This window comes from Lactuca saligna, chromosome 3 (assembly GCF_052625555.1).
Source record: "Lactuca saligna cultivar CGN05327 chromosome 3, ASM5262555v1, whole genome shotgun sequence".
NCBI classification, from domain to species: Eukaryota; Viridiplantae; Streptophyta; class Magnoliopsida; order Asterales; family Asteraceae; genus Lactuca; species Lactuca saligna.
In genome coordinates this window covers 14,331,107-14,346,687 of record NC_136419.1, presented here as the reverse complement: position 1 = coordinate 14,346,687, position 15,581 = coordinate 14,331,107, and the positions used below count along the sequence as shown (strand labels likewise).

General features: G+C 33.5%; 1 protein-coding gene and 1 pseudogene across 1 annotated transcript; one reads left to right on the top strand and one right to left on the bottom strand.

Annotated features, from left to right (window-relative positions):
* Positions 1-6,129: 6,129 nt before the first annotated feature.
* LOC145034535 (phospholipid-transporting ATPase 6 pseudogene) lies at positions 6,130-10,425 on the top strand (annotated as a pseudogene).
* Positions 10,426-12,621: 2,196 nt separating this feature from the next.
* LOC145033418 (calcineurin B-like protein 9) lies at positions 12,622-15,292 on the bottom strand. Its single transcript, XM_078982042.1, has 9 exons — positions 15,061-15,292; positions 14,057-14,210; positions 13,872-13,954; positions 13,723-13,782; positions 13,513-13,621; positions 13,356-13,408; positions 13,201-13,281; positions 13,013-13,125; positions 12,622-12,926 (listed from the first exon to the last, which is right to left on the bottom strand). Exons 2-9 carry the CDS (start codon positions 14,133-14,135, stop codon positions 12,860-12,862), a joined length of 645 nt encoding a protein of 214 aa, XP_078838168.1. The 5' UTR covers positions 14,136-14,210; positions 15,061-15,292; the 3' UTR covers positions 12,622-12,859.
* Positions 15,293-15,581: the final 289 nt, after the last annotated feature.

The following is a 15,581-nucleotide window of genomic DNA, read 5'->3' as shown; positions in this document are numbered from 1 at the left end:
GAGTACGCGGGGCGTACCTCGGATCAGACCGGTGACTCCTTCGGATAATGCTTCCGAATTAAAGATTAAAAACAAATACAAATTATTTAATAATCTTCGGAAATTCATATCTTCTTCATACGAACTCCGTTTTCGACGTTCTTTATATCCACGCGTAGGTGAGACTACGATCTACAACTTTCGTTTAGACTCCGTCGGCTAATTTTGACTTTATTTTTATTATTTATTTTTAATAGGCCGGGACAGAAACTTTCGTTATAAATTCATAACTTCTTCGTTTGACGTCCGTTCTCGCCTAACTTTTTATCGCTTCGATACCAACAACGAGACCTTCGATCCTCGTTTAGATTGCTAGGGCTAAATGTCGCTCTAACGTAAATTCACTTTTTACGTCGCGCTGTGTCGTGCCAGTTTTGTCGCGAAACATCGACAGGTCATAACTTCTTCGTTATAACTCGGATTTTGACGTTCTTTATATGCACGGAAACCTTGTGAAATATACTACAACTTGGTTAAGATTAATCCTTCTAGATAATCTTCCATCAAAAAGTCATTTTTTTGACGCTTATCGTCTCTAAATTGGCTAGCCCTGATCTACGGGCGTTACAATACTATTTTGTCATGTACGCAGATTAGAAGATGTAGTTTAGAAGAATAACTGGGATATATAGTGTAACACCCAGTCCAAGTATTCATTTCATTAAGTTAATTTTTGAGTTTCACTTGGCTCACTACGTGAGGGATTCCTGTCACGTCGTGAGGTGAAAGTTCAAGACGTGCATCATCTTTGGTGCTCATGATGTTAGCCGATATGGATCATGATGCGAGGCCTTTTTGAGAGACAACCCTAATTTTTTCCGAATTTAAAGGAAATAAGGGCTATGTTAGCCAACCTCAGCGTCCATCACATCTCAACACTCCCCTTTGAAACCCTAGCACTTTATAGTTGGTTTTTGAGCTCTTTGTTGTTATTTCTAGAAAAGAAGAAGAAGAAGAAGAAGAAGAAGAAGAAGAAGAAGAAGAAGAAGAAGAAGAAGATGATGGTGATGATGAAGAAGAAGAAGAAGAAGAAGAAGAAGACCATCTAGCCATCATCTCAGTACTCAAGCCTATCCATCATTATTTTCCACACCTTCTGGACCATTATGAGTTTTCAAGATCATAAATTTGTGGGTTTATAAGCTTAGATCTAGTCTTTTATATATTTTCTTTCATGGATTTAGTGTTATAGTGCTTCGAGTCCATAAAGTTACAAACTTTATGGATATACACTGTCCCTTTGATAAAATAAGTGCTAAATCCGAAGTGTGGTTGAGTTTTAAGACTCTTAATTGAGTTTTGATGCCATTTCTCCCTTTTGTGCCTTAGTTTGTGTTTTGGACATGCATGTCCAAAAAGCCACAATTTTTATGATTTTCTGGAGTAGATAAGACATTATGGAAGCTTTGGGTGTTTGTCCAAAAGAGATTAAGAGCTTAATGCATCTACCTGTTCAAAGCACTTTTCATGATGTGCGCATTTATGGATCACAACGTGAGAATTGACCATCTCGACTATTTTGTCTCAGCATGACAACTAGTGGGTCACAACCTGACGACAATCTGTGGGATTTTTGAATAAAGAATTTTGACCTTTTAACCATTAACCGTTGACTTTGACCGTTAACCAAGTTTGACTTTAGGTCAAATAGTGTAATTTGAGCAGTAGATGGAGGTTTGGTCACTATTTATTGTATAGGTGACCAATAGATTCAGTATCTAGAGCAACGATCAATTCAACAATTTTTTCAGTCTGTGATGTGAGTTTTCTTCATTGTACTTGTGGGTTGAAGGCACCAATGTCATGAAAGGCCTACTATGCTCAAGAGTCATATTAAAGTGATATTAATAAATAACATATGATACTAATTGGTCACACTAACAACTTAATACAATTGATTATTTATTAAAAATTGATTTTAATAAATATCTAATAAAACACTTATAATTAAATTGGAAATTATTTATTTCGTGGAAATAATAAATTCCATTAGCAAGTAACTTAATATACATCATATGATATGCTTTATAAATCATTTACAAATTTTTGTACTAGTTGAATCCTTTTATCTTTTTCCTAAAAGACAATGTTTATATTTTATAAAAGAGTTTATAAAAGTTTGACTTTCTTTCTTCTTCTTTATGCAATTTTCGAAATATGCATAAAAAGAAGAAGTGTATGACTTGTCTAATCATGATAAAGGCATGAGAGTCATGCTTATGACAATGGAGACAAGTTTGCTTAAAGTGCTAATGACTAATGGTTAATAACTTCACTTTACGCATATAAATAAGAGAGTTTGCTCTTGGATTATTTTCGCATTCATTCCTTGATGCAAAATCAGAATCCTCTCTTCCATCTCCCTTTCTCTCTAGTTTTAGTTAGAAAACTTGAAGAACACTTGCATCTTCAAGCCCTCTTTAAGCTCATATTGGTTATGAACTTAAAGCTTAAGGGTTTAAGAGTTTTGGACTAGCATCTACATCAAGTTGAATCATTGTTGGTGTCTCAAGGGATCCACATTCTTCATCAACTTCCAAGTCTCCCAAGAGGACCCAAAGAACTACAAAGGTTGTTATTTCTTCAACTCTTCTTTGGTTGGTATTTTAATCTTTTTATAACTTGCAATAAGATCCTTGGTGGGTATAAAATGTTAATGTTATTTCAAAAAATTAAAGTGTTCCGTTGCCATATTTTTCAAGTTTATGAAACTATTTTTGAACTAAAACTCAAAAATTGGTATTAGAGCCATCTTGCAAGTTTGGATAGATTTTTGATTTTTGAAAATCTTAGTTTTTGAAAAATATGGATAACTTTTTTTGTATAAAAATAAGTTCATATATATTTTTTATGACAACTTTTTTGTTATTTTATATGAAAAAAGTTTCATGCATTTTTTGTCATTTAAAGTTGTCTTAGAAAAACAAAGGTTGTTTGATGTGTATATTGATGTATATGATGTGCATAAATTAGCCAATGACCAATGTGTTGTTATGTTGTTGTGTTGGTTACTTTTGTTATAAAATGGTTGTAATAATTTATTTATTCATACGTTATGTAATAATTAAATAGATTAGCTTTTCTTGGTTATTTTTGTAAAATAATAGATTAGTTTTTAAAATTAATTTATTTGTATGAAGATGTAACAAGAAATAAAGTTTGAATCATTTTTTTTAGAACAAAAGGAAATTTTTCGAGGTCAACATGTGCTGGGCAGAACATGACACTTTCTGAAACGTGTCATGAATGCTACACTTGTGCTGAAAAGGTGCTAAACAAAAAGATGACACTTTCTGAAAAATGTCATGAAAGCTGCAATTTTGCCTTTAAAAAAGTTTTTCCAATATTTTGTAAGTAGTGGGTGTTTACTTAAATGGGAGCCTCTACAACAACATTACAAAGAAGTTTTTTGATCCCCTTAAATGTCCATTTAGGAATAGACTTGGCATTTTTGTATTGGTTCACAAAAATGTTATTAGTTGGTTATGTTTACACACATATCTTTTTATGCATGTTTGTGTTGTTTATTTTATAAAACTATTATGTGTGGTTGATAAATTGGTTTTTCACATGATAAAATAATTTTGGACAAAATAAACATCACACGGAGTTTGGGTTTTCAAAAATTGGACATAAGATGTAACACGTTATTATTTTAAAATAAAACTCGTTTTAATAAAATTGTTAATAACGGAAAATTATGAAATACTCCAATAAAAGTTTTAAAATTGTAGTTTTTATAACTTATACAAACTCAAAATATATAAGTAATAAAAGGAAGTTTTATTAAATATATAAAATGTTCAAATGAATTCAAACTTAATACCGGTTATTAAAATTGAATTGCATCAAATTATATAAAAACTAGCTTTTTATAAAGAACCTTTAAAAGATAATTTTCTTTGAAAAATTGATATCATAGTTTATTATATACATGTAATAACAATGATATCATATGTTTTTAAACTAGAATTATAAAACATATAAAGACCCTTTTACAAAACTCAAATCTATGCAATCCTTTTAAAGAACACTCGCACGTCTCTTGTATGCACTAGTGGGATAAAGGATACCTAACCGCTTAGTGTTATCTTTTGATGATCGGGGTGTCTTCGTGATTTCTATAACCAAGTTATAGGCCGATTACACAAGTTTTTCAAATTGGACGATTTAATCGGACATTTTTTTATGATAAAGGATACCTAACCGAGAAAGTTCAGAGGCATAGCTGGGATAAAAAATGTCTAATTAAATTTGTTATTAGCGACCCCATAAATCTAGGAGTTATATAGTGAGATATAATTGATAATCGATATTTTCCAGGTTGAATTCAAATGGATGAGATAAATGATACCTAACCATTTATTTGTTTTGCAACTTGGATCCTAGACTTAGATAATTATTGTTTTTCGAAAGTAAAAGGGTATTAATTATTAATGATTAAATACTGAAAATGCTAAATGAAATTTGTTAAAATTTTGTAGTTAAGTAATCCGTTCTCATTATCATGTATTGTCATTTTCTTTAATGAATTGATGAAACAATAACATTCAATATATACGACTTCAATGAATGAGTTCATGTATTAAGAGACAATCTCATGAGAGATATGAAATTGTATACACGTAAAGATCCAAATCCTAAAGTATTTGCTTTGAGCAATTAAACGTGAACATGATACCTATTAAAGGCATCATTGTGATGCTTAAGATGTTTCTAACATCAAGCTAGGAATATTTATTCATAACTTCATAAAAAGATATTTTACGTTTTAAAAAACTCAATATTAAATATAAGTTTGGTCCTACTTAACATGCCATGGGCCATGGACCAGATTCAAAACATGAAAAGGTCTAAACTCTAAAGCAAAAAACATGTCTTTTTTTTTTGTCCTTTATAATATTAGGCTTTCAAAATACTTTTAATTTATTGTAATTTGAAATGGTGATATATGAATACTAGGCGTTGGATGTTTCAAGTTATCTTAGAAACGAGTTAGCAGTGGCGTTTTTAAATTAAATTTAAGTTAAGTTTTTGGCCGATTTAAAATTGATATTGTTATATTAATGAAAGAACTCCCATTTATAATGTAATGTATAATTTTTTTACTATACAAATTTATTTATCAATTAATAACCAACTTTAATTACTTATATAAAAACAGCTAATTCAATTACGATATACTAACAACTAGTAACTAATAATGCAAACTCATCTTGAAACTTTAAACAACGACAAAAAATTAATATATAAAAGAATCTACTATAATAAATGAAAGTATTTTTTGATACGTGTTACACTTTTATTTAATTTGTCAAATGTCATTTTATTGTTTTCTTGAATTAACTTTTTTATTTTTCCATATATATCATTTTATAAGCTTTCTATTTTTTTTTTAAATTCCGTATAATATTTTAATGTAATAATTACAATAAATGTAATAATAATAAATAACTATCAATGTTATTAATAAACTTACCTTTTAATTTCTAAATTTTTAATATTAAAGCTCATTAGTTCTTTTGTTTATTTATTTAAATTATTTGTTTAAATTTAAAAGATAAAAAAATCGATTATAATAACTCAATATTTTTCTTATTTTCTTATAAAATCAAAATTTTCAAATTTATATATATATATATATATATATATATATATATATATATGAGTCTTGCAACTAGTTTGTAATATAAGTTTTTGAAATAACTTTTTAAAGCTTGATGATTCAATGGTTCTATAAAATTGATCAGTTAATTATCTAATTCTAAAAACGATGTGGTATCTCTATTTAAGAAATTGATTCGGTCACAGAAAAAACAATGTTTTTATAGTTATTATAAAAGCCGGTAAAAATATATATTTCATATAGATGAATCAATTTCTTAAATAATAATATTACCTCCCATTCAAAAGAATCAATTTGGGTTTTACTTAAATGGTAGGGTTAGGCCTATTAATTTTAGAAAAGTAATAATAAATAAATAAATAAAAAATTTGATAATTGCAAAATAGTCGGTTAATGTTTGATAGGGACTAAAATCAAAACAAAATTAATCCATAAAGATATTTAAGGTTACAATTGAAAATTAGATTTAATTAAAAAATTCACATAAGGACATGTAGTTATGCTGTAATTTACTCTAAAAATTGATTATAGTCTGATTCTAACAAAACCATTCTACGTAAAATGCTCTGAGTCAAACGTTTTCTTCCTAATTTCAATGTATACTTTTTCTCTTTCTCCTAATCTACATGAAATTCTCCCAACCACAACATCATTCCCTTTCTCTCTCTCTCTCTCCCTTCCCTGCACCTCCGTTCTTGGAGCTTCAATTTTTGATGAATCTAGCATCATCGGGAAATGTATCGTAGTGGGTGGATTTGGATTCTTCCATTTTGATGGCAAAAGGTGGAATAAGAGCCAAGCTGCGGCGGAGCAGCCTCTACACATTAGCCAACATCCGGTCAAAACCATCGTACAAAAAAGAAGAAGCCGGTGGAGAGCTATCAGGTTACCCACGTGTCATCCAAGTCAATCGACCCGTCGTCCCAGAAGAAGACGCCCCAACATTTTGCTCAAATTACGTCTCCACCACCAAATACACATTCTTCAACTTCCTCCCAATCGCCCTTTTCGAACAATTCAACCGAGTTGCCAATTTTTACTTCCTGGTGGCTGCCGGTTTAACCTTCACCGACTACGCCCCCTTCGACTGGCCCAGCCAAGTCGTACCCTTAGCCTTGGTTGTTGGTTTCAGTCTCGCCAAAGAATTATATGAGGATCTTCAAAGGTATTGGCAGGACAAGGCGGCAAACCGTCGGGACACCGCCGTTCATGTCGGAAACGGTGTTTTCGAGAAGAAACAGTGGCGGGAGGTTTGTGTTGGTGATATTGTGAATGTAAAAAAAGATGAATTCTTCCCTGCTGATTTGTTGTTGCTACAGTCAAGCTATGAAGATGGAATGTCGTATGTCGAGACCATGAATTTGGACGGCGAGACAAATTTAAAGGTCAAAAGAGCTCTACAGAATTTATCACTTCCAATGGTTAACGATGATGAACCTTCACATTTTGGGAATTTCCAACCCACAATCCGTTGCGAAAACCCTAACCCTAACTTGTATACATTCATGGGTAATCTAGAGTACGAGGGTCGGATTTACCCTCTTGATCCAGCCCAACTTCTACTCCGCGAATCAAAGCTCAAGAACACCGAGTACATATTTGGTGCAGTGGTTTTCACCGGAAACGATACGAAAGTGATGCAAAACACCACACAATCGCCATCAAAAAGAAGCAAAATTGAGCTCCAAATGGATAAAATAATTTACCTGTTATTCGGGTTGTTGATACTCATCTCTATTGTTAGTGCTGCCGGGTTCGGTTTAGCTGTCCGAAATGCTGTCCCGCTATGGTGGTACCTGAGGCCAGACGTCGCCGGAGAAGACTTTAATGTAAACGATTTCTTAGTTTCTGCACTAAGACATCTCATCACTGCACTTATGTTATACGGATACCTGGTTCCAATTTCTCTCTACGTTTCAATAGAAGCCGTTAAAATTCTTCAAGCGAGTTTCATAAACAGCGATTTGCATTTATATGATGAGGTCACCGGAACACCAGCAAAGGCTAGAACATCAAATTTGAACGAACAGTTAGGACAGGTGGACACCATTCTTTCCGATAAAACCGGGACACTAACATGCAACCAGATGGATTTCTTAAAATGCTCAATTGCCGGGTGTCCTTATGGGAAACGGTTGAGTGAAGTCGAGCTTGCGGCGGCAAAACAAATGGCGGCGGCATTGGAGTCGCGCGATTCCGATTCCAGCCACGGGGGTTTAAGTAATTCCTCCTCTCTGGAAGCAATTACAATCTCCAATAATGGAAACACCGAGAAAAAGGAATCGATTAAAGGGTTTAGCTTTCAAGACGATCGGTTACAAAATGGGAATTGGTTAAAAGAACCGAATTCTGAAGTTATACTTTTGTTTTTTCGTATTCTCGCAGTGTGTCACACCGCGATTCCGGAGGTTAACGAGAAGACTGGAGAGTTGACTTACGAAGCAGAATCACCTGATGAAGGGGCTTTTCTAGTTGCGGCTCGGGAATTTGGGTTTCATTTTGTGAAAAGAACTCAAAATAGCATCGTAGTTAAGGAAAGACTTTCTATAAACCAAGAACCGGTTGAAAAGGAATACATAATACTAACTTTATTGGATTTCACTAGTAAGAGGAAAAGAATGTCGGTGATTATACGTGATGAAACTAATCAAATCCTTATGTTTTGTAAAGGTGCAGACACCATTATTTTTGATCGGTTAGCAAGTAACGGGAAAATATATTTAGAGGCGACAACAAAAAATTTGAACGATTATGGTGATGCGGGGTTGCGTACATTAGCACTTGCGTATAAAAAGCTTGATGAAAATGAATACTCGAATTGGTATGAAAAGTTTCATAAGGCCCAATGCTCAAGTGGGCCAGATAGAGAGGATGTGTTAGAAGAACTATCAGATGAAATAGAAAAGGGGTTTACTCTAGTCGGTGCAACCGCCGTTGAAGATAAGTTGCAGAAAGGTGTTCCTCAATGTATCGATAGATTAGCTCTTGCCGGTCTAAAAATTTGGGTTCTCACCGGAGACAAGATGGAAACGGCGATTAATATCGGGTTCTCGTGTAGTTTGCTCCGACAAGGGATGAAGCAGATTTGTATAGTTGTATCCGCAGAAATGTTGGCTCAAGATACGAAAGACGTTATAAAGGATAACATTTTATCTCAAATCACTAGTGCATTACAAACAGTAAAAGGAAAAAAAGATCCAAATGCACCATTTGCTTTGATCATTGACGGAAAAACGCTGACATACGCTTTGGAAGACGACTTAAAGTTCCAATTCTTGAACCTCGCCATAAACTGCGCGTCTGTCATATGTTGTCGGGTGTCCCCAAAGCAAAAAGCTTTGGTAGTTCGATTAGTAAAAGAAGCAACAGGAAGAACGACGTTAGGGATTGGCGATGGGGCAAACGACGTCGGAATGATCAAAGAAGCAGACATCGGAATCGGAATTAGTGGCGTTGAAGGTATGCAAGCTGTAATGGCAAGCGATTTTGCAATCGCACAGTTCCGATTCTTGGAAAGACTCTTGATTGTTCATGGACACTGGTGTTACAAAAGAATCTCAAAGATGATTTGCTATTTCTTCTATAAAAACATAACCCTAGCCCTAACGCTATTCTACTTCGAAGCCCAAGCTGGGTTTTCCGGTCAAATGCATTACGACGACTGGTACATGCTTTTATACAACGTGTTCTTAACCTCATGTCCAGTTCTTGCCCTAGGAGTGTTGGAGAAAGATGTAAACGCAGACATATGTCTACAGTTTCCCGCTTTATATCAACAAGGCCCAAAGAATCTGTTTTTCGATTGGTATAGAATAATTGGGTGGTTAGCAAATGGCGTTTACTCTTCTATTGTAATCTATATTATAAACATGCGGATCTTCAGCCCTGAATCTTTTCGTAAAGAAGGGGAAACAGCGGATATGTATGTGATAGGTACAGCTATGTTTACAAGCATAATATGGGTGGTGAATGTTCAAATATTTCTGATATCTCATTACTTGACACGTGTCCAATTACACACAATTTGGGGTAGTATCGTGGTGTGGTATTTAATAGTTTATATATATGGAATGTTGCCGGTGAGTTGGTCGGCAGGGAATATATATCATCAGTTGCCAGAGGTTCTTGGGCCTGCACAAAAGTTTTACCTATCAACGATATTAGTGACTTTGTTGTGTAACATGCCATATCTTATTCATATATCATATCAAAGATGTTATAATCCAGAAGATCATCATGTTCTTCAAGAGATGAAGAATTTGAAGAAAGATGTTACGGATAAGAAGATGTGGAAAAGGGAACAATCGAAAGCAAGACAAGAAACAGAGATAGGGTTGTCGGCAAGAGTGGATGCAAAGATAAGATATATGAAAGGGAGAATGACCAAGAGATATTCACTGCTTGCTCCTCGTTCTCCATGATTGAAAAGGATGTTCTATATATATATATATGTATAAGTTGTAGCTAAAATCTCTTAACAAATCTGAGGTTTAAATACCTTTTGTATATGATGTTTAGGATTTGAAGGGTATGGGTATATGATTGAATTTTTCCCCAGTTGTCTCTCATCTAGGGTTTCATATAGATACGGGTATCACCAGTACAAGTCGATCGAGTGTTGTTAAATTAGGTTTGTATAGTAATTAGATAGAATCAATTAATTTATGAGTTTGTAAATGATTTGAATTCAGTGATTTTGAATAGTTCATGTATTTGTATTTTTGTTGTTTGGAAATTGGAAGTGAGGAATATTTGAAATATGATTATACGAGTATTTGTATGCATTATGGACTAGTAATATACAACTATACATCTTTCCTTTGTATTTGGAGTTTTGCAATGATTAATGAGTTTGGGTGGGTTTGTTAAATCAGTATGAATGGCATACAAGATAACCATCATCATTCCTTACACTCTTGCACAAGTTTCATAAAAAATAGAGTAAATTAAATTTCTCAATAAAATATATCAGCTACCCCCTCCTTCTCGTGGTACAAACAACCATCATCTTCAACAACCAATACCATCACATTTGAAACCTTTTTGCTGACATTGTCTTCCAACGAACCATCAAATCCCTTTTACAATACCGCTCCACGTCTAAATTTGCAACCCTCTTAGCCACCACTTCTTGTCCGGAGCACGTAGGCGTAAAGGAGTACGGCGATGTTAATAAGTGGTGTTGCCAATGACCGCCTTCTTACCCACTACCGGTTCTTAAGTCTTCTTCTGACGAACCATATCCACCCATTAAACTCATCCCTTTTGCATTAGGACTCGTGCGTCATCAGAAAATATGGTGCAAATGATGGGTGACGGTGATGGTTAAGTTCATCAGCTCTGTCTCAACTCCGATGTTGAGTGTCTCATATCTGAAGGAAGAACGAGATAGGTTTGGTTGTAGGGGAGGAAAAACAAGAAGAGGAATGGTAGGCAAAGGTTTCCAATGACTGTGGATGAGAGGTTTTTCCAGTGTCTCAGATCCAACGTCATGTGTCTTTTTTCCCCTCTCACTCCTTAACTCAATCCATCATCGCCATTCCTTCGGTTTAGAAGCCATGGATTTAATTTTGATTTTGGATATATGGGAACTCTTAATTGTTAAAAATGTTACAACCATGGTTAGTGGTGGTGGTAATCGGAGGTGTTGTATTGTTGTTTGGTGACCGAACACAAGAAGGGGGGGGGGGGGGGGGGGGGGGGGGGAAGGGGAAGTAGTGGTGAGGGCAAATCAGTCTTCTTACATTGATTAAGGAGCAATCATGCAACACAAACGTACCTTGGGGATTGTTCAAATTAAAAATGGAAGTTATGGATCAAACGTGCAATCTACCCCAAACCACATGGACCATTCATGTAATTTACTTTAGAAATATTTCTTGATGTTTATCAACTTAGGTTGTGTTTGACGCGCCACAGCTAGCTGATAAGATGACTTAATTTTCGAGCTTTCTTATGTTGTCATGTTTGGTAAGCCAAAAAATAGCTTTTAAGTTAGCCTTTTAAGAAGCAACTTAGACTAGCTTTTTAGATGCTTTTTGAAAAATTTCCAAATATACCCTTTAATTAATTTTAGAAACACATTCTTTTAAATGTCTTTTTCCGTAATTTTATATCTTTTAGCTAGCTTTTCAGTTAATTTTACCAAACATCATTTTTTATCAGTCAGCATTTCAATTATCAGCTAGCTTTTCAGTTAGTACGCCAATAATAGCTTTAGGCATTCAACATTTCAACTATCATGTTTGGTGAATCCCTACTCTTCAATACCATTACCAAAGTATGTTACCTAACACAATTCCATTATGGCATTTAACCATATTATCACCAATCCATCTCAATTCAAAGTTGGACTAAATTACACAAAGTCAATACTTCGATTCTAAAGAGTTATAACCAGCTTGAAATAGAAATAATACTTGTTTATTAACATCACAAATCAAACTTTTATGGTGTTACAAACATTTTTATCATGCATCAACATTCACATGTTGGCCCCAATTGTTGTATAAACTCTAACTCGTCAATCATGTCCAAAGTTCATGGCTGATGGCAATTGCGATGGCATATATCCATTAAATGTTGTTATGCACACTAACAAATAACATTTACATAACAATTTCACACGTATACTTCAAGTATCATATTCATCTCCCAGTTTCTAAGAACCTTAATACCCAACAATGAGAGCTTTGTTAATGGAAAATGGAGTCTAATACATTTGATTTTGGGTTTGATCGAAAAACTATTGTAATCCGTTGAATACATGTGATTTGTTAAACTTTCGTTTGAATAATTTAGCATGCAAAAAAAAAAAAAAAAAAAAGAGTGGGTTTTTAGTTGATAAGTTATATTTGAGAGTTTTTTTTATATATGTATGCATGAATGATTGACCTGTTTTTTAGAATACGGAGTTATAACTTATAATATACAATTATACATACTTGATTGATGAATGATGCTGAAAAGTTACGATTAATAACGTGAATCAACACTGTGCATGGGCAAACTTACAATAAATGTCAATCAACAACAAGAATGGTGAATGTAAATCCAAATCGTTATCGATTGTGCATATCACATTATAGTGCATGCATGCTTTATTTTTTTAGATCCTCTTTATTCAACATGTACAAGTTTGAATTTCTTCATGAAAAAATGATCAAATTAATCCCTCCTTGTCAACAATTAATGTCACGACGTAATCTCTTCTTCAACTTGGGAATTGAACACAAAGCTTGGAAAGGTTGTCGTAATATCCCTGCATTCATTCATTCATTCATTTTTACAAACTTATTTTATTAATTATATACAATATAAAAATAAAAATAACATCTACAAAATTACCTTAGATACGGAAGTGTCATTATTTTCAACAAGGAGGGATTTTTGGTAACATAAGCTTGCCATTCTGATTTGTCAATCTTCCCATCCCGGTTTGCATCGGCATCCGAAAACGTCTGCTTAAAACAAATATAAAATATTCACAAAAGTCAAACAAATAAAAAAAAAAAAATCACAAAAGTCAAACTTACATTGTCTAGTATCATCTCAATTGTCTCATCAGCAAGCCTTAGCTCAGATTCACGTAAAAGTGCAATTAACATCAGCTTAACCTACAAATTAAAACTTGTAAAACAATGAGAATGTACCCAGAAGGGCATTTATGTCTTTTTGCACATTAATATACCTCATGGCGCTCAATGAATCCTGTTCCATCCAAATCATAAAGCTTGAAAGAAACTAAAAAACAAAAGTAAAAAATATATATAAAGAGATTAATTATTGGTTGATTTTGGAATTTGGAGAACTGTAATTGGGGGATTTAGAATTAAATATAGACTTACAATTGATTTTGTCTTCTAGTGGAGCTTTAGGGTGGAACACGTCAAGTGATCTAACAAAGTCACCAAAATCGACGACTCCCTTATGCTTAACGTCAAAAAGACTAAAAATCTACACACATATATAACAAATTAATTTCAGTTATAATGGGTTCATTTATTTAATGAAATTATTTGCATAAATTGGTAAACTAATTAACAAGAACAACATACCCTATTTGCAAACAGATTCTTTTTCCTTTTGTTCTTGAACAAAGCTAGTAGGAATTCTTCCTGCATATATAATAGTTAGTGAACATAATTAAACATGTAATATCCGGATACATATTTAATTATAATTCTGACATAATTAATTAAACTACCTTGCTAATTAGTCCATCATCAACTACAGAACTGCTTATGCTCTTGAATAGCTCAAATAGTGCTTCGACCTCACTAACACTGACTGTATACAGTGGACACAAAATCAAAACAAGTGGTTGAGCTGAATCATGATTGATTGAAATTAATTAATTAAGAAAGTGATGACGTGGAAATTAAGAATTACAAGAAGTTTGAGAAGCAAGAGTCCTTGGGTCTTCACGGGCAGGAACCCGTCTGCCCGCAGTAGAATAGCAACAGCCCATTCAACAACAAGGATGGTGCAGGATTACAAGCATCCCACGGATTCACTGCTGTTTATTATCAAAAATCATCTCACCCTTCACACAATCACAATATCAAACCCGATCAAAAACAAAACCGATTACTAGTCTATCAGAGGATAATTATATGCAAAGTGCAAGATGTTGTCTTGATTCATCACAATGATCATCATTCTTTTGCTCGATACTACAGAGGTCAACATTTAAGTAAAGTTTTATGTTTTGAATCACATGAAAAATTGATCAAACATGAAGGTAAAGCAATATAAGTTAGCAAAAAAAAATCTGGTATCAGAGTTTATCAATTATCAACAAGCTTACTAACAGATAAAAAAATGATCATATGAACCATTTTTGTGTTGTTGATGAAGATGAACTCAATCACATGACCTAGATCACATAAATTTCTGTTAGCAGTACCTCGATATCATGCCATATTTTTTTTTTTTTTTCTATTCAATCAACCAAAATAATCACAATCGAGATCTCATAAAATTCACATAGATTGAGAATAGACGCTCATTCGTCGTTCGCTTTTCGTAGGGTTAAGATGACAAGAATATATCACAAGAAAAAAATAATCATTCTTCAACAAAATCCACAGATGCAAACACCTTCGATCTTTCGCAATGTATGCTTCCGAAAAACATTTTAACGCAATAAACTAAATAAGAAACGATTCAACGAAACAAAGAGTATAACAACGGTGATCGATAATGACGAAGATAAAACAATACTGGACACAAATTCACCATAACGAATCGCTTTCCTATATCCATCGCCTCTTGAAGATTAACGGTTATTCAAATTCAATGAACACCAAAACTATCCATACATAATTGCAGTATAAGAATCAATCACACAAAAATCTGTAACAAAAGTAATAGAGAATTGAGAGATTGCATACCCGCAGGGACGAAACAAGCCGCCCTATAGGAGAGATGACGTTTTCCTGGACACCGGCAACCGGAAAGGGAGGTTGTTGTGGAGAATCGTATAATGTGTATTGATCGGGATCTACACGAAGCCCGCGAAAATTTGCCTAGTCTTTTATGCCTCAACACAACCAAGTATATATAGATTCAGGCGGTGAACAGAGCTACGTGATTGTCACGTGATAATTCAAGGGATTTTTGAAAATCATTCTTTGTTAATTAAAAAAACAAAATCATTCTTTTTTGAAAAACAAGCAACTTGATGGATGCTCAAAACTGATAGGGGAAGATAGCTCATAATTGATAATCGGTAGAAGGTAGTCGGTAATAACAGTAATTTTTAATGATGTAAAACTCAATAAAACCAATAGCTAAAAGCTCAAAAAAAAAAAAAAAAAAAAAAAAAAAAAAAAAAAACTATTTGAATTAATTTTTCGATTATAAGATTTTTGTTTTAAATAAAAACTAAAAACTCCTATGGCCTAACGAAATT

What these genes read in the sequence shown, in the direction of transcription:
- LOC145033418 (XM_078982042.1), bottom strand. Translation starts at nt 14,135, where the DNA reads ATGGGCTGTTGCTATTCTACTGCGGGCAGACGGGTTCCTGCCCGTGAA. An exon ending in GATTCATTGAGCGCCATGAG is followed by an intron (nt 13,282 to 13,355) that starts GTATATTAATGT and finishes TTTAATTTGTAG; the next exon opens with GTTAAGCTGATGTTAATTGC. An exon ending in ATGACACTTCCGTATCTAAG is followed by an intron (nt 12,927 to 13,012) that starts GTAATTTTGTAG and finishes GAATGAATGCAG; the next exon opens with GGATATTACGACAACCTTTC.